The 26,073-nt window shown below is 35.1% G+C and overlaps 1 protein-coding gene across 1 annotated transcript in view; it reads right to left on the bottom strand.

Annotated features, from left to right (window-relative positions):
- The window catches only part of LOC101051362 (A disintegrin and metallopeptidase domain 3-like), a 65,383-nt gene extending 41,065 nt beyond the window's left edge, over window positions 1-24,318 (bottom strand). The window contains exons 1-10 of the mRNA XM_074384239.1: window positions 24,048-24,318; window positions 23,580-23,689; window positions 16,298-16,353; window positions 15,197-15,275; window positions 13,252-13,328; window positions 12,684-12,861; window positions 11,571-11,636; window positions 9,346-9,417; window positions 8,943-9,109; window positions 7,484-7,565 (exon numbers count right to left, since the gene is read on the bottom strand). Of these exons, the coding sequence (XP_074240340.1) occupies window positions 7,484-7,565; window positions 8,943-9,109; window positions 9,346-9,417; window positions 11,571-11,636; window positions 12,684-12,861; window positions 13,252-13,328; window positions 15,197-15,275; window positions 16,298-16,353; window positions 23,580-23,689; window positions 24,048-24,318 (1,158 nt within the window). The remainder of the gene's footprint in view (window positions 1-7,483; window positions 7,566-8,942; window positions 9,110-9,345; window positions 9,418-11,570; window positions 11,637-12,683; window positions 12,862-13,251; window positions 13,329-15,196; window positions 15,276-16,297; window positions 16,354-23,579; window positions 23,690-24,047) is intronic.
- Window positions 24,319-26,073: the final 1,755 nt, after the last annotated feature.

The following is a 26,073-nucleotide window of genomic DNA, read 5'->3' as shown; positions in this document are numbered from 1 at the left end:
ACTGGATAGTATTCCATTGTATGGATGTTCTAAAGTCTGCTTATCCATTCACCTGTTAAAAGGTATCTTAGTTACTTCCAATCTGTGGCAATTATAAATAAAGCTAAAAACACTTACGTGCATTTTTAAATTAATTGTTTAATTTTTTAGTGGATATGTTTTTAACTCATTTAGATAAATACCAAGGAGGATGATTGCTGGATCATATGGCAAGGGTAAGCTGAGTATTATAAGAAATTGTAAAACTGTTATCAAAGTGGCTATATTATTTGCATTCCTGTCAACAATAAATGACAGTTCCTGTTAGTCTCACAGAATTTGGTGTTTTTAGTGTACAATGTTGACCATGACTAGTAAGCTACTTTCTTGTCTTTTTCCTGATCTACGTAGTAATGTATTATTTTCTCAAAATAAGTATGTTGTTTCCTGTTTTTTCAAATGATCTCTTTAAGTTATATAAGTTCCCTTGTATTTTTAGTTTGCCAAGAGTGTTTATTAAAAATAGCCTTGGATTTGTTTTCTCTGAGTCTACTACCTAATTATATATTTTTTCATGTTCAGCCTATTAATATAATTGAGGACATTATTTTATATTCATATGTTAAATCAGCCATGCATATATGGGATAAATTACATATATATATCCATTATTATTATATATTTATATTACATATATATACACACACACATAAACACACACACACAGACAAACAAGGAGAAAGAAACTAAAAAATAAAATAATTTAAAAAAAATCTGTAACTGGGGAAGAGAATGGAGCAAAATGGCAGAATAGAAAGCTCCACTCAGGATCTTTCCTTCTGCCCCTGACCCCCACCAGGGACACCAATTTGAGAACTATTGACACAAAAAAAGTGCCTTTATAAGAACAAAAAAATCAGGCGAGCATAATACAGTACCTGGTTTATTTATTCATTTTTTTTGAGACCGAATCTCACTTTTGTCACCCAGGCTGGAGTGTAATGGCACTATCTCCACTCACCACAACCTCCAACTTCTGGGTTTAAGTGATTCTCCTCCTTTAGCCTTCTGAATAGCTGGGATTACAGGCCAGCACCATCATGCCTGGTTAATTTTTTTTAATTTTTAGTAGAGATGGGATTTTACCATGTGGCCAAGTTGCTCTTGAACTCCTGACCTCAGGTGATCTGCCTGCTTTGGCTTTCCAAAGGGCTGGGATTACATGCGTGAGTCACTGCACCTGGCCTCTGGTTTTAATATCATGTAACTAAAAGAGGTACTGAAGAGGTAGAAAAACCATGGACACCAAAATTCCCCAATCCCCTGGCAGCAGTGGCATGGTGCAGAGAGCATTTCTTTGTGCTGGGGAAGGGGAGAGTGAAGCAATTGTGAAGCATTGAACTCAGTGCTGCACTGTTAAAGCAGCCAAACAGCCGGGCGCGGTGGCTCAAGCCTGTAATCCCAGCACTTTGGGAGGCCGAGGCGGGTGGATCACAAGGTCAAGAGATCGAGACCATCTTGGTCAACAAGGTGAAACCCCGTCTCTACTAAAATTACAAAAAATTAGCTGGACATGGTGGTGCGTGCCTGTAACCCCAGCTACTCAGGAGGCTGAGACAGGAGAATTGCCTGAACCCAGGAGGCGGAGGTTGCGGTGAACCGAGATCGCGCCATTGCACTCCAGCCTGGGTAACAAGAGGGAAACTCCGTCTAAAAAAAAAAAAAAAAAAGCAGCCAAACAAAACTGGGCAAAACTCAGTTGATGCCCACCTGTGGAGAGAATATTCAAACCAGCCCTAGTCAAGAGAGGAATTGCTGATCCCAGTGGTTGGAACTTGAGTTCCAGCAAGCCTCACCACCATGGATGAAAGTGCTGAAGGGAACTAAATAAACTTGGAAGGCAGTCTAGGCACCAAGGACTACAATTCATAGGTGAAGCCTAGTGCTGAACTGGGCCCAGAGCCAGGGGACTAGGGGTACATGGCCTACTGAGATATCAGCTGCTGTGACAAAGGGAGTGCTGGCATCACTTCACCCCAACCCCAGTCCGCAGAGCTTACAGCTCCAAAAGAGACTTCTTCCCTCTTCTTGAGGAGGGGAGAGGAGAGTGTGGTAGGCTTCACCTTGCATCTTGGATACCAGCTCAACCACAGCAGGATAGGGCACCAGAGTGCTGAGGCCCCCTTTTCAGGTCTTTGCCCTTGGATGTCATTTTGAGAAGGAACTCACTGCCTTCAAGGGACGGACCTAGTCCTGGAAAACTTCATCACTTGCTAACTGAAGAGGTCTTGAGACCTGAATAACTAGCAGTGATACCCAGGGAGTATGCCATGGGCCTGGGGTGAACCTGTGAGACTTGCTGGCTTTGGGTAAAACTCAGCACATTCTCAGCTGTGGTGGCAATAGGACAAGACTCCATCACTTGAGAAAAGTGGAGGGAAAAGTAAAAGGGACTTTGTCTTGCACATTACATAGCCCCTCAGCAACAGGACAGCAGAGCACCATTCAGGTTCTCAGGGTCCCTGATTCTGGGACTTGGCCCTTGGGAAACATTTCTGGACCTGCCCTAGGCCAGAGGAGAGTCTGTCCATGAAGCATGTGTCCCATGTCAGGCAGCCTCCACCACCTGTTGACTGAAGAGCCCTTGGGCATTAAAGGAATATTAGCAGTAGTCTGGCAGTGCTCTCCATGAGCCTGTGTTGCTGATGGCAATGGGGTGAGGCTCCTCTGCCTTTGGAAAGGGGAGAGAAGAATAGGAAGAATGCCATCTTGTGGTTTGAGTGCTAACTCAGCTGCAGTACAATAGAATACCAGGTGGATTTCTAAGGTTTTTTACTCTAGTCCCTGGCTCCTGGATTTCACCTATGGATCCTCCTGGACCTGGGAGATCTCACTACCCTGAAGCAAAGGACACAAACCTGGCTGGCATTGCCAGCTGCTGATTATAAAGTCCCAGGGCCTTAAGCAAATATAGTCAGTAGCCAAGGAGTGGTTACAGTGTTTACAACACACCTTGGGAAGACCCAAGGTTGTGCTGGCTTTAGGTGTGGCCCCACATAATCCTAGTAGAGGTGACCACAAGGGTGCTTGTATTGCTCCAGGTGGCTCAAAACAGAGAAATTCTGTATATTTGGGAGAAAGTAAGGAAAGAGAATAAGAGCTTCTTCCTGGTAATACAGAGAATTCTTCTGGATCTTGTATGAGACTATCAAGACAGTACCTCTATGAATCTGCAAAACTACAGTGTTACTAGGCTTGGGTGACCCCTAAAGCAGATAGATATAGCTTGATTTATAAAACCAAGGTTTTTACAATACCTGGAAAGCCTTCCCAAGAAGGAATGGAACAAATAAGCCAAGATTCAGAAGATTACAATAAATACCTAACTCTTCAATGCCTAGACACAGACGAACATCTAGAAGTATCAAGACCACCCAGGAAAACATGACCTTTGTAAATGAAATAAATAAGGCACCAAGGACCAATTCTGGACAAACAGAGATACATGACTTTCAGATAGAAAACTCAAAATAGCTTTGTTGAGAAAACTCAAATAAATTCAAGATAACACAGAGAAGAAAGTCAGAATTCTATCAGATAAATTTAACAAAGAGATAAAAATAATTTTTAAAAATCAAGCAGAAATTCTGGAGCTAATAAATAGAACTACTATACTCAGGAATGCATTAAAGACTTTTAACAGCAGAATGGTTGAGACAGAAGAAAGAATTAGTGAGCTTGAAGACAGGCTATTTGAAAAGACACAATCAAGGGAAATAAAAGAAAAAAGAATAAAAAACAATGAAGCACACCTATGGGATCTGGAAACAATATTAAGTTGTAATCAGGTTAAAATAAGGGGTTATAAATAGTATTTGCAAGCCTCAAGGTAACCTCAAATCAAATATGACGTATACACAACAAATAAAAAGTGAAAAATTAAATCCTATTACCAGAGAAAAATCACCTTCGCTAAAAGGAAGACAGGAAGGCATGAAAGAAGGAAGGAAGAAAAGACAACAAAACAACCAGGAAACAAATAACAAAATGACAGGAGTAAGTGGCTGAATGGTTTAAAAAACAAACAACAACAACCAAACAGAACTCAATAATCTGTTAACTACAAGAAACTACAGTCAAACTACTTCACCTATGAATACACAAATAGAAGGGGTATTAAAAAAAAGATATTCTATGACAACAGAAACCAAGAAAGAGCAGAAGTTGTTATACTTAAACAAAAATAGATTTCTGAACAAAAATAATAAGAGACAAAGAAGTTTATCATATAATGATAAAGGGGTCAATTCATCAAGAGAATATATAACAATTTAAAATATATATGCACCCAACCCTGGAGCAACCAGGTATATGAAGAAAGCATTATTAGATTAAAGGAGAGATATCGATCACAATACAATAATAGCTGGATAATTTAATACCCACTTTCAGCATTGGACAGATTTTCCAGACAGTAAATCAACAAGGAAGCATCAGACTTAATCTGAACTATAGGCCAAATGGACCTAATATATATTTACAGAACATTTCATCCAGTGACTGAATAATACACATTATTTTCCTCAGCAGATGAATCATTCTCAAAGATAAATCATGTATTAAATCAGAAAACAAGTCTTAAAAAATTCAAAAAATTGAAATAACATCAAGCACCTTCTCTGACCACAATGGAATAAAACTAGAAATTAATAACAGGAGAAATTTCGGAAACTATTCACATATCTGCCAAACAATATGCTCCTGAATAACTAGTCGGCCAATGAAGAAATTAAGATGGATTAAGAAAATAATATCAAAGAAACAAGAAGTTGGTCTTTTGAAAAGTTAACCTAATTGACAGACCTTTAGCTAGACTAAGAAAAATAAGAGAGGAGATCAAAATAAATAAAATCAGAGAGGAAAAAGGAGACATTAACACTGCTACCACAGAAATTCAAAGGATTACTGGTGGCTACTATGAGCAACTATATGCCAATAAAATGAAAATCTAAAAGAAATGGGCAAATTCTTAGGAACATGTAACCTACCAAGATTGAAACATGAAGAAATCAAAATCATGAACAGACCAATAACAACAGATGGAAGCTATAATAAAGTATCTTCTCGAAGTGAAAAGACCAGGACTTGATCGCTGCACTGTCGAGTTCTACCAAACATTTAAGAACTAATGTCAGTCTTACTCAAATAATTCTGAAAAACAGAGTAGAAAGGAATACCACCAAACTCATTCCATGAGGCCAACACTACCCTGATATCAAAACCAAACAGACTCATCAAAAAAAGAAAAATGAAGGCCAATATCTCTGATGAATATTGACACAAAATTTCTCAACAAAATACTAGCAAACTAGATTCAACAGCACATTAAAAAGATCATTCATTATGACCAAGTGTGGTTTATCCCTGGGATGCAAGGATGGTTCAACATATGGAAATCAATCAATGTGATACATCACATCAATAAAAACCAAGGACAAAAATCATGTGATTATTTCTACTGGTGTTGAAAAAGCCTTTGATTGAATTCAACATTTATTTATGATAAAAGTACTAAAAAACTTGGTATAGAAGAACCAGGCCTCAAAATAATAAAAACCATATATGACAGACCCACAGCTAGTATCTCACTGGGGAAAAACTGAAAGCGTTTCCTCTAAGATCTGGAATACAAAAAGGATGCCCACTTTCACCACTGTTATTCAACATAGTACTGGAAGTGCTAGTTAGAACAATCAGACAAGAAATAAAGGGCATCTGAATTGGAAAATGAAAAGTCAAATTATCTGTGTTTGCAGATGATATAATCTTATATTTGAGAAAACCTAAAGACTCCATGAAAAACTATTAGAATTGATAAATTCAGTAAATTTGTAGAGTACAAAATCTACACAGAAAAATCAGTAGCATTTCTATGTATCAACAGAAAATAATCTGAAAAAGAAAATAAAAAACATAATAGCATTTCTAGTAGCTGCTAATAAAATTAAATACCTAGAAATTAACCAAAGAAGTGAAAGATCTCAGTAATGAAAACTATAAACTATAAAACATTGATGTAAGAAATTGAAGAGGAAACAAAAAATGAAAAGATATTCCATATTTACGGATTGGAAGAATATTGCTAAAATGCCCATACTACCCAAAGCAATATACAGATTCAATGCAATTCCCTATTAAAATACCAAGGGCATACTTCACAGAAATAGAAAAAAAAATTCTACAATGTATATGGAACCACAAAAGTCCCAGAACAGCCAAAGCCAAAATAACAAAATTGGAGAAATCATATTGCCTGACTACAAATTATGCTACACAACTACAGTAACAAAAACAGTATGATACTGGCATAAAACAGACATATAGATCATTGGAACAGAATAGAGAACCCAGAAGCAAATCCACACAGCTACAGTGAACTCATTTTTGACAAAGTTACCAAGAACATACACTGGGGAAAAGACAGTCTCTTCAATAAATGGTTCTGGGAAAACTTGATATCCATAGACAGAAAAATCAAACTGGACTCCTATTTCTCATGATTTCCAAAATTCAAATAAAAATAAAGACTTAAATCTAAAACCTCAAACTACTTAACTACTAAAAAAATTAGAAAAATCAGAGAAATTCATGAAAGGATGAATCTGTTCATGGATTAAAGGATTAATGGACTATAATAAGACTAAGCCTTGTGGCTTTATAAGAAGAGAAACCAAGACCTGAGATGGCATGCTCAGCTCCCTTGCCATGTGATGCCCTGTGTCACCTTGCAGTATCTTCATCAGCAGCAAGCACACACCGGATGTGGCCCCTTTCCTTTAGACTTTGCAACCTCCACAAATATAATGGATAAATTTCTCTAAAATTACACAGTTTAAGGTATTTTGTAATAAGCCACATAAATTCACTGTTAAAATGGTATTAATACAAAAGTAATAAAATCAGAATATCTAGGAGACATATGTGCTTCCATGTTCATTGCAGCATTATATACAGTAGCCAGGATATGGAAATAACCTAGACATCCATTGTCAGATCACAGGATAAAGAAAATGTGGTATATACTTACAATGAAATGCATTTCAGCCATCAAAAGAATGGAAATTCTGTCACATGCTACAACACAGATTAACATTGAAGAGATTATGTTAACTGAAATAAACCACTCACAGAAAGAAAATACCGTATGATTGTACTTATATGAGGAACTGAGGTTGTCAAATTAATGGAAACAGAAAGTTAAATGGCAGTTTCCAAGTGGGGCATAGAGTTTCAGTTTTTTAAGAAAAAATGTTCCAGAGATTTGTTTCACAACAATGGAAATATACTTAACACTACAAAACTGTACACTTGAAAATGGCTAGAGTTATAAATTTTATGTTATTTGTTTTCACTCCAATAAGAAACCTCCTGAAAAATTACATTTGAATTCTCAAATCTAAAAATACAGTTTTCAAAGATTTGTCAAGACAGTGTGTGAGATTACCAGAGCAATTCCGGCTGCAAACTTTGGATCACATGCCATTCCATGATACGTTGCTCCCACATAAGTAGAATGGTTCCTGTAACTGAATAATGAAATTTTTCTTGTGGATATGTATAATTTAAAATAGCAATAACTTACTCATATTTTATGAGATGGATTTCTATATAAAGGTATTTCCCCAAAACACAGAAATTACATGCAATATCTTATGCTTTTAGTCATCAAGATTTGGGTATCCCCTATCATTCACATAAAGTTCTAAAAGTTGTTTAACATTATCTAATACACAGCCCAAAACCTAGCAGTGCCTGATTCTTTCAAAAAATTATTCATCACTGGAAGAATATAATTAATTTTGTGATATAAAAGTTAAATTGTTTATTGCTATAATTTGTATGTAGAAAATCAACCCCAAAAGTGTGAAGAAAGGTAGGATTGAAAGAGAGAGAAAGAGATAAAATATGCATCAGATTTACTAAGAGAAAGAGAGGTAGAGTGTAGAAACTGTCCTCACATAGCTATATCTTAACATTGCTCTGCAATCCTAGAGATTCTTTATTCCAATACTTTGATAGATATATTCCACATATTGCTTAAGGTCTTTAAAATTGTGTTTTTGATTTTTGCACATGAAATAATCAAGTTAGTAAAATGCAAATATATGAGGACTTTTGAAAGATACCAACCAAGCAGATAAATAGGTGCATCTTAGGTCAGTATAAAAATACCAGAAGGAAACCACGGGGAGAATAAAGTGGTCTATTACAGTTATTTATTAATATTTCATATTATAACAAGCATTCTATGTGATTATTGCAGTCTATGAATTAATTTATATTTATGTAATGTTGAAATGATGGTTTCAATTATTCACTAGTGAGAAGGTCTTTACAGAGAGGTATCATGTTTTTATCCCAAGACTTCTAATTATCCAGCTCATTACATTTCCAAAAGTAAACACTATACTATGGGTTACTGTGATTTAATTAGTGTCTTCCATGATTATTAGAATCTTATATTTTGCAGTTGGCCAACACAGTCTTCATATATCTTTTGTTTGTTTGTTTGTTTGTTTTGAGACAGAGTCTCACTCTGTTGCCTAGGCTGGAGTGCAATGGTGCAGTCTTGGCTCACTGCAACCTCCGCCTCCCGGGTTCAAGCAATTCTGCTTCAGTCTCCCAGTAGCTGGGACTACAGGCGCCTGCCACCACGCCTAGCTAACTTTTGTATTTTTAATAGAGATGGGGTTTCACCATATTGGTCAGGCTGGTCTTGGACTCCCAATCTCAGGTGATCCGCCCACCTCAGCCTCCTAAAGTGCTGGGATTACAGGTGTGAGCCACTGCACCCAGCCTCATATAGATTTTTAATAATGATTGTTATATAAAATGTATATATAATTTTGATAGCTAAGATATCAATTTGATAAAGCCTTTCCAAACGTAAATAAAGTACTTACACTAATAAATATGTCATATCATGAGGCCTTTGAGACAAAAATTTTTGTTTCCAAGACAAAAATCGCTGTAGTAATTCATCAGCATGACCACTTGTTGAAATCTTATCTTGATCTGACCAGATCTCCAAGGAAGACAGCATGACTGTCATATTAAGCTGGGAAAACATCTGAGAACAGAAGATACATGTTTTACAATTTTGGGTAACCATAAGATGGCATTACATCTCAATATCTAATGCTAATATATTTAATTTAATATTTTTTGAAGATAAAATCATTGGTGGATAAAACTAGTTGGTTAGGCTACATTTACATTTTTACTTTTTATTGAAATATAAATGCTATATATGTGTACACACACAATGTTACATTGCTTACTTAAATATAAAATACATATACTTACAGTGTTGATAAGACCAAAGATTTGAAAAACTTTGTCAACTGCAACTGCCACAGCAGAGCCCATATAATCGTACTGAAAGACAAATTTTGTTTCTTAATCACTAGTAAAAATAACTAACTACCGCATTTTAAGTGGATTTAAATATAAATGTAAAAATAATTCAGTGGTCAATTGAAAAGGCCCTAAATAGAATTAAGATACATCACATGCTTACCAAGTTTTAAACATCAGCCTAATATTTTATAAAGTAATCAATGATATTAAGATGAGATAATTGTGATCATCTTCCTCTTTACAGATGTAGAAATTCAAAGTATTAAGGTATGAAGAGTGAGTAATCTATTGGTTACCAGGGCATGGTGGCAGGCGCCTGTATTCCTGGATATAAGTTCCCACCACCATGCCTGGCTAATTTTTCGTATTTTTAGTAGAGATGGGGTTTCACCATATTGGCCAGGCTGGTCTTGGACTCCCAACCTCAGGTGACCTGCCCTCCTCGGCCTCCTAAAGTGCTGGGATTACAGGTGAGAGCCACTGCATCTAGCCTTATTTTTATGCAGTCCAAATTATCTAATTTTTTTGATTGGTCATGCTCTTAGTGTCATATTTAAGATTTGCTTTGCCAAAAATTTTTATGGATAAAATTTAAGACTCAAATCCACAACTAAATAAACTACTAAGTCTACTTTTTCTACTATAGTATACTGTCATCGTTTGTCTTCATTCTAATAAAATGTTTTATTGTGCTTCACTTTATTGCATTCTGCAGATATTGCATTTTTTACAAATTGAAAATTTGTGGTAATCCTGAATCGAGTAAGTCTATTGGCACTATTTTTTCCAATAACATGCTCACTTCATGTCTTCCTGTTACATTTAGTAACTCTTGCAATATTTCAAGCTTTATTATTGGTATTATTACTATCACTAGTGATTATCAATGTTACTACTGTAATTGTTTTCAGATGCATGAACTGTGCCCACATAAGATGACAAATTTAATCTATATATGTCATAAAGTTTCTGACTGCTCCGCTGACCAGCCACTCCCTCATCTTGTTCCCTCTCCTCAGGCTTCTTTATTCTCTGAGATAATTAAATATTGAAATTAGACAAATTAATAACCTTACAATGGCTTCTAAGTGTTCAGGTGAAAGGAAGAATCCCATGCCTCTCACTTTAAATTGAAAGCTAGAAATGATTAAATTTAGTGAGAACCACAGGTTAAAAACTGAGGAAGATCTAGACCTCTTGACAAATGATTAGCCAAGTTGTGAATGCAAAGGAAAATCTCTTGAAGAGAGCTAAAAGTGCTGCTCTAGTGAATATATGAATGATAAGAAAGTAAAACAGCCTTATTGCTGATATGAAGAAAGTGTTAGTGGTCTGGATAAAACATTAAACCAGCCATAAAATCTGTTAAGTCTAAGCTTAATCCAGAGGAAGCCCTGACTTTTCTTCCAATCCATGAAGGCTGAGAAAGATAAGTAAGCTGTGAAAGAGAGTGAAGCTAGCAGAGATTGATTCAAGAAATTTAAGGACAGAGGCCATCTTTATAAAAGTGCGAGTGCAAGGTGAAGTAGCAAGTGCTAATACAGAAGTTGCAGCAGGTTATTTCAAAGATCTAGCTAAGATAATTGATTAAGCTGGCTACGCTGAAGAAAACATTTTCAATGTCCATCAACAATAGACTGGACAAGGAAAATGTGGCACATATACACCATGGAATACTATGCAGCCATAAAAAACAATGAGTTTGTGTCCTTTGTAGGGACATGGATGAATCTGGAAACCATCATTCTCAGAAAACTGACACAAGAATAGAAAATCGAACACTACATATTTTCACTCAAAGACGGGTGTTGAACAATGAGAACACACGGACACAGGGAGGGGAGCATCACACACTGGGGTCTGTTGTTGGGGGCTAAAGGAGGGACAGCAGGGGATGGGGAGGTTGGGGAGAGATAACATGGGAAGAAATGCCAGGTATAGGTGATGGGGGTATGGAGGCAGCAAACCACCTTGCCATGTATGTACCTATGCAACAATTCTGCATGATCTGCACATGTACCCCAGAACCTAAAGTACTATATATATATATTTATATATATGTATGTATATATACATATGTGCATGTGCATTGAAAATGCTGAGTTTTTAATTCATATTCCTTCTAAATTTCAACAAAATAAAAATATAATAAACATACTGTTATTGCATACCATGGCTTTATCCATAATGATTTGTACTTTCAGAGTTCTTTTCAATAGCATGGCACCTGAATTTATCTGTGAAATAGAGGACATGAATTAAATAATTTCAAAATTTTTACATTGCAGTTGTCATGTGCAATGCATATATACACAAACTCACAGGTGAGATATAGACTATCCATCCGTGTAGCTACCCATCTATCTGTATGTAGATAGATGATAGATATATGAACACAGATACACAAATACAGATATAAGTAATAACATAAGAGGATGAGTGCTCACTTAGCATGTAGGATTCCAAATACGAATTTTACAAGAAAATCAGAAGCATTTTATTTTATGTTATTGATAATTAGAATTGTCGAAAAGTCATTGAAATGAGGAAGAACCAGATATTTTCTTCCTCTTTTAACATTCCTATGTACTCTGTAGCACACCACTCCCTCATCAATCTTCAAGGTAAACTAACTTCCATATACATTTCTCCAAATGTTGCCTTTATTTTCTTATTATTTTTGTTCTTTTACTTCTTTATATTAACTTTATTGAGGTTTACATCCAATAAAATGTGTCCCTATTAAGTATAAACATATTATTATTGAGTAACATATATACCATCACAATTTATAAATTGGTATTTAGCACAATTGGGACAGTTACATCAAAATATTAAGAGCACTATCTTTAAACAATAAGGTTTCACACAATTTCTACTGTATTGCCTCCTTTTCACTTTTATATTTTCTATCAAAATAACACTTTAAAATTAAAAAATGCAAGTCCAAAAAACTTATAAAGCAATTTGATCAAATTGGTAACAATTTTATTTGTAAGATGCAAAATCAATATAAAAATAATGGTACGTGTATAAAAATTCCTGCAATTTGGGAAACATGTTACGATGCTTTAGAATTACATATATTTATATCAATTACATTTTCTAAATACTATCTGAATAAACAAATATATGTTTTAAACAAATATCCTACAACTGAAGTTTTTAATATAATAAAAACCAGCATAAATTTGTTCTCCAAATGCATCAAATTTCAAAATTCCACTTTGAATAAGTTTATCAACAGTAAGACAAATGAAGAAGTCATAAATGAGAATACTCACGTCTGATTTCACAAGAATCCGGTAGGACTGATCTATATATTGGGCCACTGGGTAATTTTCTTGAAATGAGTAATGACCAATAGCATCATTTTTTATTTGATAAACTACATGCTCATATGTAGGTGAAGATTCCAATGGTTCAATACCATAACTGATATTATCTAACTGAAATAATCCTCTAGATATTCAAATACAAAAAATAAAAATAAAAATATTATTAGTCTTGAACTCCTGACCTCAGGTGATCCACCCACCTTGGCCTCCCAAAGTGCTAGGATTACAGGCGTGAGCCACCATGCCTGGCTAAAAATGTTATTAGTGTAGATTCTCCATTGATGAATTTGAATACAGTTTATGCTAGTGAGAGGTTTTATCTGAATACATTTTGTGACTGCCAGCCTGGGATAGAGAAAAAGAGAATAGAAAAAAAGATCAAAAGAATAGATAAAAAAGAAAAGTACAAAAATAAAGTTTTTATTTCTCTATATTTACTCTACCTTTCAAGAAGTTTCTGGAAATTAAAGGCTCATGTATAATCTCAATGTATATATTTGGAATATGCCATTACCTGAGTCCAGAACAGGTACTTAGTGTCACAGCTGATTTTGGAATGTCTGCAGCATATCCTTGATAAAAGCAATGATCCTAAAAGGGAATATAGAAAGATATATTCATAAATGATCTACAGATTTAACAGGAGTAGCTTTATTTAAATTTAAAACAAAAAAGCAAAATATCTAGAATAGAATAGCTGAAAATTCTTAAAAACTATAACAAAGTGGGAAAAACCACTGTAGTTTATAACCCAGAAATATATCCACTCTTGGTTCATGGATTTTTGACAAAGTAGTTAAAAGAACAATTCAAAGCAGAAAGATAACCTTTTAGAAATATAAATAGTGCTGTAACTATTATACATGTAGTCAAAAGACTGAACTTTGATCTCAATATCATACCTTATACAAAATTACTTCAAAATAAATAAATAAATACATGTAAAGTATAAAACTTAAAAAAAAAAAAAACAGAAATTGGTCTTTAGAAACGAATGCTACATAGAGTTTGCAGGTTTGACATGAAAACAACCAATCATAACAAGAGTTGTTGATAAATTAGCCCTCATCAAAAATAAAAATTTTGATCTGTGGTAGACCATTTGAAAAGTAAGACAAATCTGAAAGGGACGAAATATTTGCAAAGCACTTGTTTGACAAAAGACATATTCAAAATATAAAAAAGTTAAAAATCAGCAGTAATCAGCAACGTTAAACTCCAAACCCTTAGAGTTCTTCTTGGTGCCACCTCTGGATGCTGTCTATGGTCCAGACCATCTCCAGTAGGGGGTAAACTTAAACATGAAATTCACCTTCTGTGCTTATATTCTCTCAGGTATAAAATTCCTAATCTGCCTATTGTCACATATCTCAGAACAGGTGCCTCATGATTTTTTTTTTTTTTCTGAATTCTCATTGTAATTGGTAGGGAGAGAAAATTCTTTATCAGTTACCATACTGTAGATTTCATCATCTCTTCGTTCCAATATAGCAATAGAGTGTGACCCATCATTGGCATTCACTTCCTCCCAGTCATGTGAATAAATGTGTTACAGGGTAATAAATACCTTACAGGGTATAATAAATATCTTACAGGGTCAAGTGAACTTTCTTATATAATATCAAAATTTTCTTGACTCTTAAATGTCTTCCAGCCTGTAATTCCAGCACTTTAGGAGGCTAAGGCGGGCAGATCGCTTGAACCGAGGAGCTTGAGACTAGCCTGGGCAAGATGGAGAAACCCCGTCTCAACCAAAAATACAAAAATAAGCTTGGTGTGTCCTGCGCCTGTCGGCTCAGCTACTTGGGAAGCTGAGGTGGGATCACCTGAGTCTGGGAGGCAGAGGCTGCAGTGAGCCAATATTGTACCACTGCATTCCAGCCTGGGGTGACAGAGCGAGACTTCGTCTCAGAAAAAAAAAAAAAAAAGAAAAAAGAAAAGAAAAAGAAAAAGAAAAAAAAAAAGAAAAAGACATGAAAAAAGAAAGAAAAAAAAGCTTTTTAGCTATAACTCTAATTTTGCGGTTTCACATGTGGACCTATTAAGGTTCTGTACACTGTCTACTTTTTCCATCATCACTCTCACTGGTTCCCTGTGGTCTTTCTGTAACGTAATGTCTACCGTTTTCTCCACTGCTCAGGCCCTCTCGTCTATCAGTTGAAACTTCTAAGTGTGTCTTAGCTCCTTGACACACTTCCACCCCCACCCCCAAAACACCTACTAATACTTCCAGACATATCCTAAATGTCTTTTTTTGGATGAATGATTTCTAAGTTCCAGGTTTTTTAAAAAGTAGTTGTTCTATTCAATATGCTTTCATAGTAATTTCCACATTATATTTACTTTTGTGCTCTCTTTTCTCAATAATTATGTGGGGCATAAAGTGTGAATTTCCTCCCTAGCAATGGCACCTTAACCACATAAAAATGTAATTTTGCTTGGCAGAAACAAAAACTCACGTTTGAAAATGAAGAATCTTCATGCAATATTCCTGATTCATTGTATAAATACACTAGGAGACGTGGGTGTAAAAATGACCTAAATCAATCAAAATAAAGACACTACATTGTAATTATTTCATTAATTAAAAACAATTTCCAGAATAATAAAATTAAACAAAATTTGCCTTCAATACAAGCATCTAAATATGAAATGGACTTATTTCTATATTAACTTGCTGCTTTTTGATAGCATATTGTGAATGTAAGAAAGAATAATAACATATAATCAGAAAAAAGTGTGGGACTGCTTTAATGAATTCAAAATAATCAACTAGGGACAGGTGTGGTGGCTCACACCTGTAATCCCAGCACTTTGGCAGGCCAAACCTGGAGGATTGCTTGAGCTCAGGGGTTCAAGACCAGCCTGGGCAACATATAGAGATCCCCCATCTCTACTAAAAATAAAAATAAATTGGTGGATCGTGGTGGTGTGTGCCTGTAGTCTTAGCTACTTGGGAGGCCAAGGCAAGAGGATGCCTTGAACTCAAGAAATCTAGGCTGCAGTGAGTTACGATTGCACCACTACATTCCAGCCTGGGCAACTGAGTGAGACCCTATCTCACAGATAAAATAAAATAAAATAAAATAAAACTGACAAACACAGATATATGTACAGTAATAAGCAGGGGTGCCAGATTTCAAAATAGGTTTTCTTTTAGATTCAACTGTAATTTTATGGCTCATATGCCTTAGTTAATATTTGTTTAACAAGTAACAATAGATTTTATATATTTACATTAATTTTCATGATGTTATACTTTGGTTAAAAACAACTCCAAAATTATTAAGTGTCTTAAAACAGCAATCAATGTCCTTCACAAGTTTACTAAAGATTCAGCTCCATCCTGCCTTCCTTTTGGAACCTAGGAAAAGTCATAGTCCCTCCCTGAAAGAGTCTCAAAATGACAATCTGTAATTGATGACTAAAATGAATCACAGAGAAGATATAAAATGTTATTAAATAAATCTAATATTCATTCTCTTATTTAAGTTCAATTTAGGGTAGTGATTGTAAAAATTTAAGACACTAAAAATAATGAATGTTTTTCAATAACTTACTGTTTTTCAAGCAGGAAAGTGTATGATTTCCCCTCAATGTTGATGGAATAAGTGGCCTGTAGCAAAATGTTCAGAGGGAAAGTAATTGGTAGAGATTCTAACTTCATAAAAGTTAAACATCACAGTTCCTTGAAACACATATTCATTCATACAAATGTAGATTATATCCTACATGTATCAAAATTGGAATGTATTAACAGAATTGTAATTTAAATAAACACAAGGAGTCTAAATTTCAAAATTCAGATCATTAATCATTAGCATGTATTATTATGAGATTTGAATTTAAAATGAGGATATTGTTTAGAAATGCTGAGAAACAGTTGAAGCAATTTGAATTTTGTTATTTTTGCTCTATTTTGCAGTTCTCAGCACAAATAAATTGAAAATAAAATAATGCAGCACAGTTTCTCAGTTAAGAATAAAAGGAATTAATGCCCAGGTGCCGGAAGTACTACACACAAGCAATCCTCCTCTCCCCTCCCTCTTTTGCTATTGCCTTAGCTCAAGAGTGTCATCTCATACAAAGTCACAACTTTCTGAGAGTACTCACATTTAATTAGAAGCCCCTCCATTTAATGGTGGGTTCTGATTTCAGATAGATTTAGTATGGTGTTTCAAACAGATTAAGTATGGTGATAACTTCATGATATATTAATATCTGTATCAATAATCAAAGTCCCTTTCATTTCCAGAACACTTTAAAGCAATTTTATTTTTTTGACTTTATTAAGCTATGACTGAAAAACAAGTCTTGTATTTATTTAAAGTGTATATAAGATGTATATGATGTTTTAACATACACATATATTGTGAATGATTAAAACAACCAAATTACTATATCCATCACCTCACATAGTTACCATTTTATTGTATGTGGTAAGAACATTTGAGATCTACTCTTACTAAATTTTAAGTAAGCAAAATATTATTATTAACTATAGTGACCATGATGTACATTCAGTTTTCTGAATTTATTAATCTTACAACTGAAAGTTACCCTTTGTCCAGTGTCTTCCCTTTTCACCCACACCTCTAGCCCTTGGTGACTACCATCTAATTTCTGTTACTATGTGTTTGAATTTATTTTTAAGATAGTAAAAATAAGTGAGTTCATGCAATATTTGTCTTTGTGTGTCTGGCTTATTTCACTTAGCATAATGTCCTCCAGGTACAACCAAAATAATGGATGGCAGGATTTCCTTCTTTTTAAAAAATAAGTATTTCCATTTTGTCTATTTATTGATCAATTGATCAATCATCTATCAATCTACATTTTCTTTTTCCATATACCCAGAGACAAATGTCACACCATTTTGTCTGACATAGTTAAATGTACTGCTAAATAATTCATTCTTTATGATGGTATAAATTTTTAAAAAATTTATTCTTCAGCTAGTTTACTATGTGTGGAAACACAGCTTATCTGTTTTATGTTGGTTTTTTATACTGTTAACTGAATTCATATCTTCATTCTAACTTTTCTTTGTATAGAATATTTATGATTTTCTATGTATAAGATCACGTCATCCAATAATAGACAATTTCACTTGGAGGCATTTTAGTTTATATTCTTGAATAATCCTTCTGGTGCAACTTCCACCCATGGTGAAGTCCAATAATGACATTAGTCTTAACTTGCAAGGAGGTAACTTTCTCTCATCTAATTGTGAAGGAAGGGCTATCCAAGAAAAGAAGGTCAGAAGGACTTCCTAACTGAGGAGCTGTATGTCAGGGCCTGCATGGGCACTTCCTGTCTCTTGGCATAGACTGTGGTCTCTCACAAGACAATTGAGGTGACTTAGGTCTTCCCTGCTTAAGACCAGGGACTGCAATCCAAATCCCGTCTGTGTTTGGAGAAGGCAATACTCCATTTGGCTGTAGTTGGCAGCTCAGGTGTGGCTTGGGATCTTCCAAGTGTCCCAATCCCTTGGCCTCCTCACTGGAAGAGCCACATCTGCTGTCACTTGAACACTCCACTGCTGATGGGATGCAGTGACTTAGTTTTCCTGTGCTTGCTTCCTAAGAGTAAGGCAGCGGCTGGTCTCAGATTTCTCTGAATACATGTGAGATGTTATATGAGAAATGCAGCCAGATATACATCAATTTTATTTTATTTCTTTATTTTTTTAAGGCAAAGTCTCACTCTGCTGCCCAGGCTGGAGTGCAAGAATGCTATCTTGCCTCACTGCAATCTCTCCTCCCGGGTTCAAGCAATTTTCCTGCCTCAGCCTCCTGAGGAACTGGGACTACAAGCACACGCCACCATGCCCAGCTAATGTTTGTACATATATATATATTTTGGTCTTTTTTAGTAGACGGGGTTTCACCATGTTGGCCAGGCTGTTCTCAAACTCCTGACTTCAAATGATCCACCCACCTTGACCTCCCAAATTGCTGGGATTACAAACATGAGCTACTGCAACCCAATCTGATCTCTTTACCATTTCCAGGCTTTTCTCCCCCAATCCTCCCTTTCTTCCTTCAGTACACGCCCACAAAGCCCCATTAAGTAGTGGGTACTGGAGACAGCAGAGTGAATAAAGCACAGCCCTGCTGGGTGCAGTGTGGGTGTCAGACAAGAATGTTGGAGATTACAATAGTCCAGTCTCCTGGTGGAAATGCAGGGGGACTGACCGTGGGAATGCACAAAAAGGTGGCCTAGCCCAGCCTTGAGAGGGGTTTGCAAGGCAGGCTTTGTGGGCCCCAGTGGGTGAGGACATGAATTCTGGCTTCCACTGGGCCTCCACTGAGTGTCCTTGGCTAGGAGGAGTCAAAAGACCTACAGGAAGAAGGTGAGGCAAAAAATATTATTTTAATGGAGTTGAGTTGAAGTGAGGACGGCTATCCTCGGCTTTTGTTACAAGCAGGTTTTGTTTTTCCTTTTCTTCTTCTTCTTCTTTTTTTTTTTTTTAGATCGAGTTCAGTGTTTAACACTAGTGGGGAGACTGGGCACCAGTGTCATTTTCATGATATTAGAGGAAAAATTTTCAGCTTTTCCATATTGAGCATGATGTTAGATGTAGGCCTGTCATTTATGGTCTTTATTATTTTGAGGTAAATTCGTTCTATACCCAATTAGTTGAGGACTTTAATCATAAAAGAATGCTGGATTTTGTCCAAAGCCTTGGCTTTATCTATTGAGATGAATGATGTGACTTTTATCCTTTATTCTCTTAATGTGTTCATTTGCATATGTTTAACAATCTTTGAATCCCAGGAATAAATCCCAGTTGATTATGATATACAGTCCTTTTGTATTGTTGAATTTGGTAGTATTTTATTGAGGATATTTGCATCTTTGTTGAGGGATATTGGCTCATGTTTTATCTGGGAGTATCTTGGTCCAACTTTGGTGTTAGAGTAATGTAAAATTGGCTTCATGAAATAAGTTTGGAAGTGTTCCTCTTCAATTTTTTGGAAAACTTTTTGAGAATAATCATTATTTACTCTTTTTTTTTCTTTTAAAATGTTTGGTAGAAATCATCAGTTAAGTCATCTGGTCCTGGATTTTTCTTTGTAGGAGATTTTTGATTACTGATTCAGTCTTACTTGTTACTGATCTCCTCAGATTTTCTGTTTTCATTATTCAATCTTTGTAGATTGTGTTTCTAGGATGCTGTGCATTTCTTCCATGTTATACAGTTTGTTGGCATAAAATGTTCACAGTCTGATGCCTTTACTTGGTGACGTCAATTGTAATGTCTCCTCCTTTAATTCTGGTATTGCATATTTGAGCCCTCTGCTTTTCCTAGTATTGCTAAAGGTTTATTAATTTTGTTTATATTTTTAAAAACAGAACTCTTAGTTTTGGTTGCTCTATTCTATGGCTATTTTACTCTTTTTGTTTTTTTAGCTTTTGTTTTCTTCTTTGACCAATTGGTTGTTTAAGAAGATATTATGTAATTTCAACTCATGTAGGAATTTTCTATTTTTCCTCATTACATCTAATTTCTTAACATTGTAGTTAGAAAAGATGCTGATTATGATTATGATTATACATTTCCTAAATTTGTTAAAATTTGTTTTGTGGCCTAGTATGATTTATTCTAGAAAATGTTACATATGCACGTGAGAAGAATGTGTAGTCTGTTTCTATTTGATGGAATGTTCTACAGATATCTTTTAGGTCCATTTGGTCTAAAGCACAGTTTAAGTCTAAATGTCCCTTATTAATTTTCTGCTGTATAAAACTGTCTATTGCTGAAATTGGGGTATTGAAGTTCTCTGTTAATATTATTATTTCTCATTTCAATTCTGTTTAAATTTGCTTTATATGTTTAGGGGGCTCTGTGTTTGGTGCATATATGTTTTAAATTGTTATATCTTCCTGATTAACTGGCCATTTATCATTACATTACAACTTTTTTTGCCTTTTGCTATGGTTTTTTACTTACAGTCTATCTTTGACTCATGAAAGTATAGCAACTCCTCTCCTCTTTGGATTTTGATTTCCATGCAGTATCTTTTTCTATCCCTTCACTTTCAGTCCCTGCATTTTCTTAAAGCTCAAGTGTGTCTCTCTCAGGCAGCATATGTTTGAATACTTTTAATCCATTCAGATACTCTATGTCTTTTGGTTGGAGAGTTTATAGTCCATTTAAATTTAGAGTAATTATTGCTATGAAGACTTACTATTGCCATTTATCATTGTTTTCTGTCTGTTTTATATGTTGTTTCATGCATTTTTTTCTCTCTTGCTGTGTTCCTCTGTGATATGATGCTAACCTGCAGTGGTATCTCTTGATTCTTTTCTCTTTAATTTTTGTGTATTTACTATAGGTTTTTCTTTCATAGTTTACCATGAGGTCTACATGAAATATACAGTCATATCAGGTTAGTTTAAGATATTAGAAATTTAACTTCAATCACATAAAAACTATATACTATCATTTCCACACCTATGCATAATTTTGTTATTTATGTCAAATTTTCCATCTTTTTATATTTTGTATTTATTAACAAACTATGGCAATGATAGTTATTTTAACACTTTTGTCTTTTAACCTTTACATTAGAGTTATAAGTGACTCATATACCTCTATTACAATGTAATAGTGTTCTGAAATTGACTTATATTTGCCTTTACAGTATGTATTACACTTTCATACGTGTTCCTGTTATAATTTAGCCTCCCTTCGTTTTAGCTTAAATAACTCCTTTTAGCATTTCTCATTAGGCAAGCTCAGTGGTAATAAACTTCCTCAGCCTTTATTTGTACAGGATATTTTTTAATCCCTCATTTCTGAATGACAGCTTTGTCAGGTAAAATATTGGTTATTTATATACTTTTAGTTACGTTCCTATGCAATTTTCAAGTGCATATCAAATTTCTGTATGTAATTTCTTCATTTTTTCACATTATTTATTGTATAATATCCATCATCACTTATTTTTCTTCACCCTGTGAAATATATAAAAATACATCTACAAATTTCTAAATGCATTTTTGAGTACTTTGTTAAGTTTTATCCTAATTGTTACCAAATGACTAGTTTTATACTACCAGTATTTGAATTTCAGTTTTCTTTCTTTACTGTCATCAATTTTGTTGACTGTTTTACATATTGTTCAGAAGAATGTGCATTACTTATAGTGGCGTAAAGCTAAATTACAACTGGATTGGAAAACCTCTATCTTTAGATCTGGGGATCCCTACACATCTGGAGATTTCAGATTCTTATCCAAAACAAAGGCAGTGATATTTATAACTGGCTTTTAGGGCTCAAAACATCCCTGGCCAAGGGAGCCTCCTCAGTGTTTGCCTAAATATTTTGACAAGCCCTGCTTGACTACTTAAAGAATCACTGAAAGATTTCAGCTGAGTTCTCCAAAAGCCAAAATTTCTCCTATAGATCTTGTTGGTAGAAATCAAAGTCTCAGTATGCTTTAGGAACACAGAGATTGTGTTCCTAAACAGGAAGCTCACAGTGAATGTTTCTCAGATTCATGTGTGATAAACTGCAGAGCCTAGTGAGTCCTAAAAAATATCAGAACTGAAGAAAACAATACATTTATTTGACTGGATTCATGTTCTATAAATATATGTCCACTGGACAAAAATATTTTTATTGTTCAAATTTTCATTATCTTTATGAATATTCTTATGATTTGTCAACCAACATTTGAGGAAAACATTTTAAGATCTCACTATGGAAATGCATTTGACAATTTATTCCTCTAGAGCTATGAATTTTCACTTTCTAGGTGCTGAATGCATTTTATTAAACTCATACAACTTTAGAATTGTTAAATATTCCTAGTGAGCTGAACATTTCATCATTAAGTATAATGCTTACCTCTCATAGTGGTGTGTGCGTGTGTGTGTTGTCTGTGTGCATTAGTGGAAATGAGATAACTGAACAAAGTCTGGTGACAGTTCAAAAAGATATGCATCATTATTGTTTGTTAATGAGAGTCAAATGCCATGCAACTTTTCTGGAAGATATTCTGCAATGTTTATAAAAAATTGTAATGGCTTGCCCATTGATCTTACATAAACCAACTATCAAAGAAGGTTTATGAAATTATGAGTCAAAATTTTAATAAGATATATGATGTTACATCCATATGACATTTTATGAAGTTATGACAGTGATAGTCGTATTTATTAACATAAAAGTAAGTCTAATATTTATAAATAAATGAAAAAGTCAATTACTGTCATATATGATCATTAAAAATATATGTGCCCATGTGCATATGTGTCTAAACATTCATTTAGTACAAATTTATTACTTTCAGAGACTGGTGCGGATATTTACTTTATTCAGAATTCTCTGTACCACCTCAATGTAATTTTACAATGTATCTACTTTCCTACTCTAATCAGATGAAAGATAAAATACCTTTCATTTTTACAAAGGATTTATATATATATGTATAGATGTGAAGATAGTCCTTATATATTGTTATGTTAAAAACATGTTGCTCAGTAAAAATTAATATAACCTAAATTATATAATAATACAGACTTAAATGTACATATTTTCTAAAAGAACCCAGTAGACTGTATATGTTCCTTTGTGTTACAGAAATTTGGGGATTCTTTTTCTGAATCTCTATCTTAAAACAGTTATCTAACATTCATATATTAATTGAGAAATGAAAAAAATAAAACTCTTACTGTCATTCAGACCAAATGATTCCTTAGCACAGTAAATTAGAACACAAACAAAAGGGATATGTATGAATTTCACAAAGGGATATGTATGAATTGATTGGGGCCACATAGTCCAGAAAAACAAAACACCATAATTTTAAAAGGTGATCTCTTAATTACATGTGTTTCTGAAACATCGCCATCATCGGTGTTTGTCTGGATCTTCCGTGGTACTGTAATTTGCAGAACGGGTGTTTCAGAATCTGCATGAGGAAGAGCGTATGTGAGCACTCCCAGTGTATCATGTCACAGCGTCCTTTCTTAAAACACACACACACACACGCACACACACACGCACACACACACACACACACACACACACACTGTCCATTTCCAAGAAGAGGCTCTTCCAGGTGTGGGAGGTTTACCTTACCCTACCCAAGGGCTTGGTGACCTCAGTCCTGTGTGGGAGTAGTGTGGGCTGCAGGTCTCAGACCCTATCTGGCATCCCCCTTCCTGATGCAACCCGGGGTCCCACACTTGTGGACGGCTCTGAGGGTCCCCTCCCCAGCCTGGCCTGAGCTTCTGGGCCCTGCAAAAGGCCAAAGGGGAAAGGCGGCCTCCTCTCCTGCAGGGCTTTTCACTTACTCGGGCCCGCAGTGGTCAGAAGGCTCAGGCCTGTTAGGATCAGCAAGAGGGACAGCATTGCGTGGCCGGTGGCCCAGCCACAGAGATGGCCGTTTCCCTTGGAACGGTTCAGCTCGCGGCCAAGGTGGTGGAGGCCGAGCGGAGCCGAAGGGCGGTGGGGTCTGTGGTGCACAGCGGGGACCCACTCGGTGGATTCCGAGGCAGGTGGAGCCTGCAGCCCGGCGCGCCCAACCACAGCTGGCTGCACTGGGAGCCTGAGCTTCGGCCACATGGGCTCCTTTTTCCAAAAGCTTGACATTTACAATGCATTCGGGGATAACACAGGGTTATAAAGCACATTTCTACTCTAGATCTTTTGCTGGTGAAGTCTTGGCAATATGACTATTCCATATCATAGCCTTTGGGAAGACGGTTGAATTACTGTAGTGAAGGAAAACAGAAAAAAATAGGAATCACAATATTTTTAGTAACAGCCAATTGCCAATATTAGTTCTGTCTACTTCTAGTTTTCTGCTCTTAAGATTCAGGTCAAAACAAACACACAGGAAAAACTAAAAAGTCAGTTTCTTAGGAAACTAAGGACTCTAAATAAAAAGCAAAATATGAATATATGGCTATGTTTTATTATTTTAGTATGATTTAGAAGTATCAGGCAAAACAATCACACTTATGACTTTATAAAAACAATCAAAATGCATTTATTTATTGACTTTTCTACACTTTGTTTCTTAGAAAAACTTTATGGCTTAGGGAGACTAAATGAAAAGCCAGACGTATTTTTGCCCATCAGTATGGAGTTAACACAAGGAAGGATAACATAGTTAGGTGGAAATAATTTTATTTTATCTCTTACTATGTAGGTAAGTGGTTTACCTAATTTCAATTTTTTCACAATTTATTATTGTAACATTTTTATTGTAGTAAAATACACAATATAAAAATTATGAGCTTAACGTTCTTTGTTTGTTTGTTTTTAATGCTTTTTTTGTGTGTGTTTGTTCGTTTTAGATGGAATTTTGCTCTTGTTGCCCAAGTTGGAGTGCAATGGCATGAACTTGGCTCATCACAACCTCCACCTTCCAGCTTCAAGCAATTCTCCTGCCTCAGCCTCCTGAGTAGCTGGCATTACAGGCATGTGCCACCACATGAGAGACAGGGTTTCTCCACACTGGTCAGGCTGGTCTCAAATTCCCAACCTCAGGTAATCCTCCCACCTCAGCCTCCCAAAGTGCTAAGATTACAGGTGTGAGCCACCATGCCTGGTGATCTTAATGCTTTTTAAACCTACTTTTCAGTGGAATTAAGTACATCCATATTGCTATGCAACCATCATTATTATTCATTTCCAAAACTTTGGATGTTACCAATTTTTATATAAACTGATTTACATTTGTGATTTCACATATAGCTTTGTGTGCCCAACACAAAAATTGACATACATAATCATATACATGAACTATTTAATGACCACAAGGAAACTATATACTATGGTTATAGAGTATACTGACCTACCTTACTCCTAATTTCTAATCCCTGGCAAACACTAATCTAGTCTCCATTTTTGTAATATTATTTTTGGTAATATGTATATAAGAGACATTTTATATTATCTCTTGAAATTTCTTTTTTCATTCAGATTATTCCCTTGAGATATATCAAATTTTTTCTTGTATTAATAATTTATTCTTTATTATTTGTAGATAGTATCCATAACATGAATATTCCACAGGTTATTTAACCATTCATCCATCAAAGAATATTTCGATAGTTTCCAGTTTTTAAATTTGCAAAATACATTGCTATGAATATTCATGTACATGTATTTATATGAATGTAAAATTTCATATCTCTATGATAATTCCTAAGAGTGAAATTATTAGGTTGTATGATAGAAGCTAAGAAACTGCCAAGGGAGTTGTGATGGTTGATACTGAGGGTCAAGTTGATTGGATTGAAGGATACAAAGTATTGATCTTGGGTGTGTCTGTGAGAGTGTTGCCATCTAATCAGTCAACAGCATGGCTGA

Source organism: Saimiri boliviensis, chromosome 13 (genome assembly GCF_048565385.1).
Source record: "Saimiri boliviensis isolate mSaiBol1 chromosome 13, mSaiBol1.pri, whole genome shotgun sequence".
NCBI lineage: Eukaryota > Metazoa > Chordata > Mammalia > Primates > Cebidae > Saimiri > Saimiri boliviensis.
Note: the sequence above shows the minus strand (reverse complement) of the source record. Positions and strands in the feature narration are given on the sequence as shown.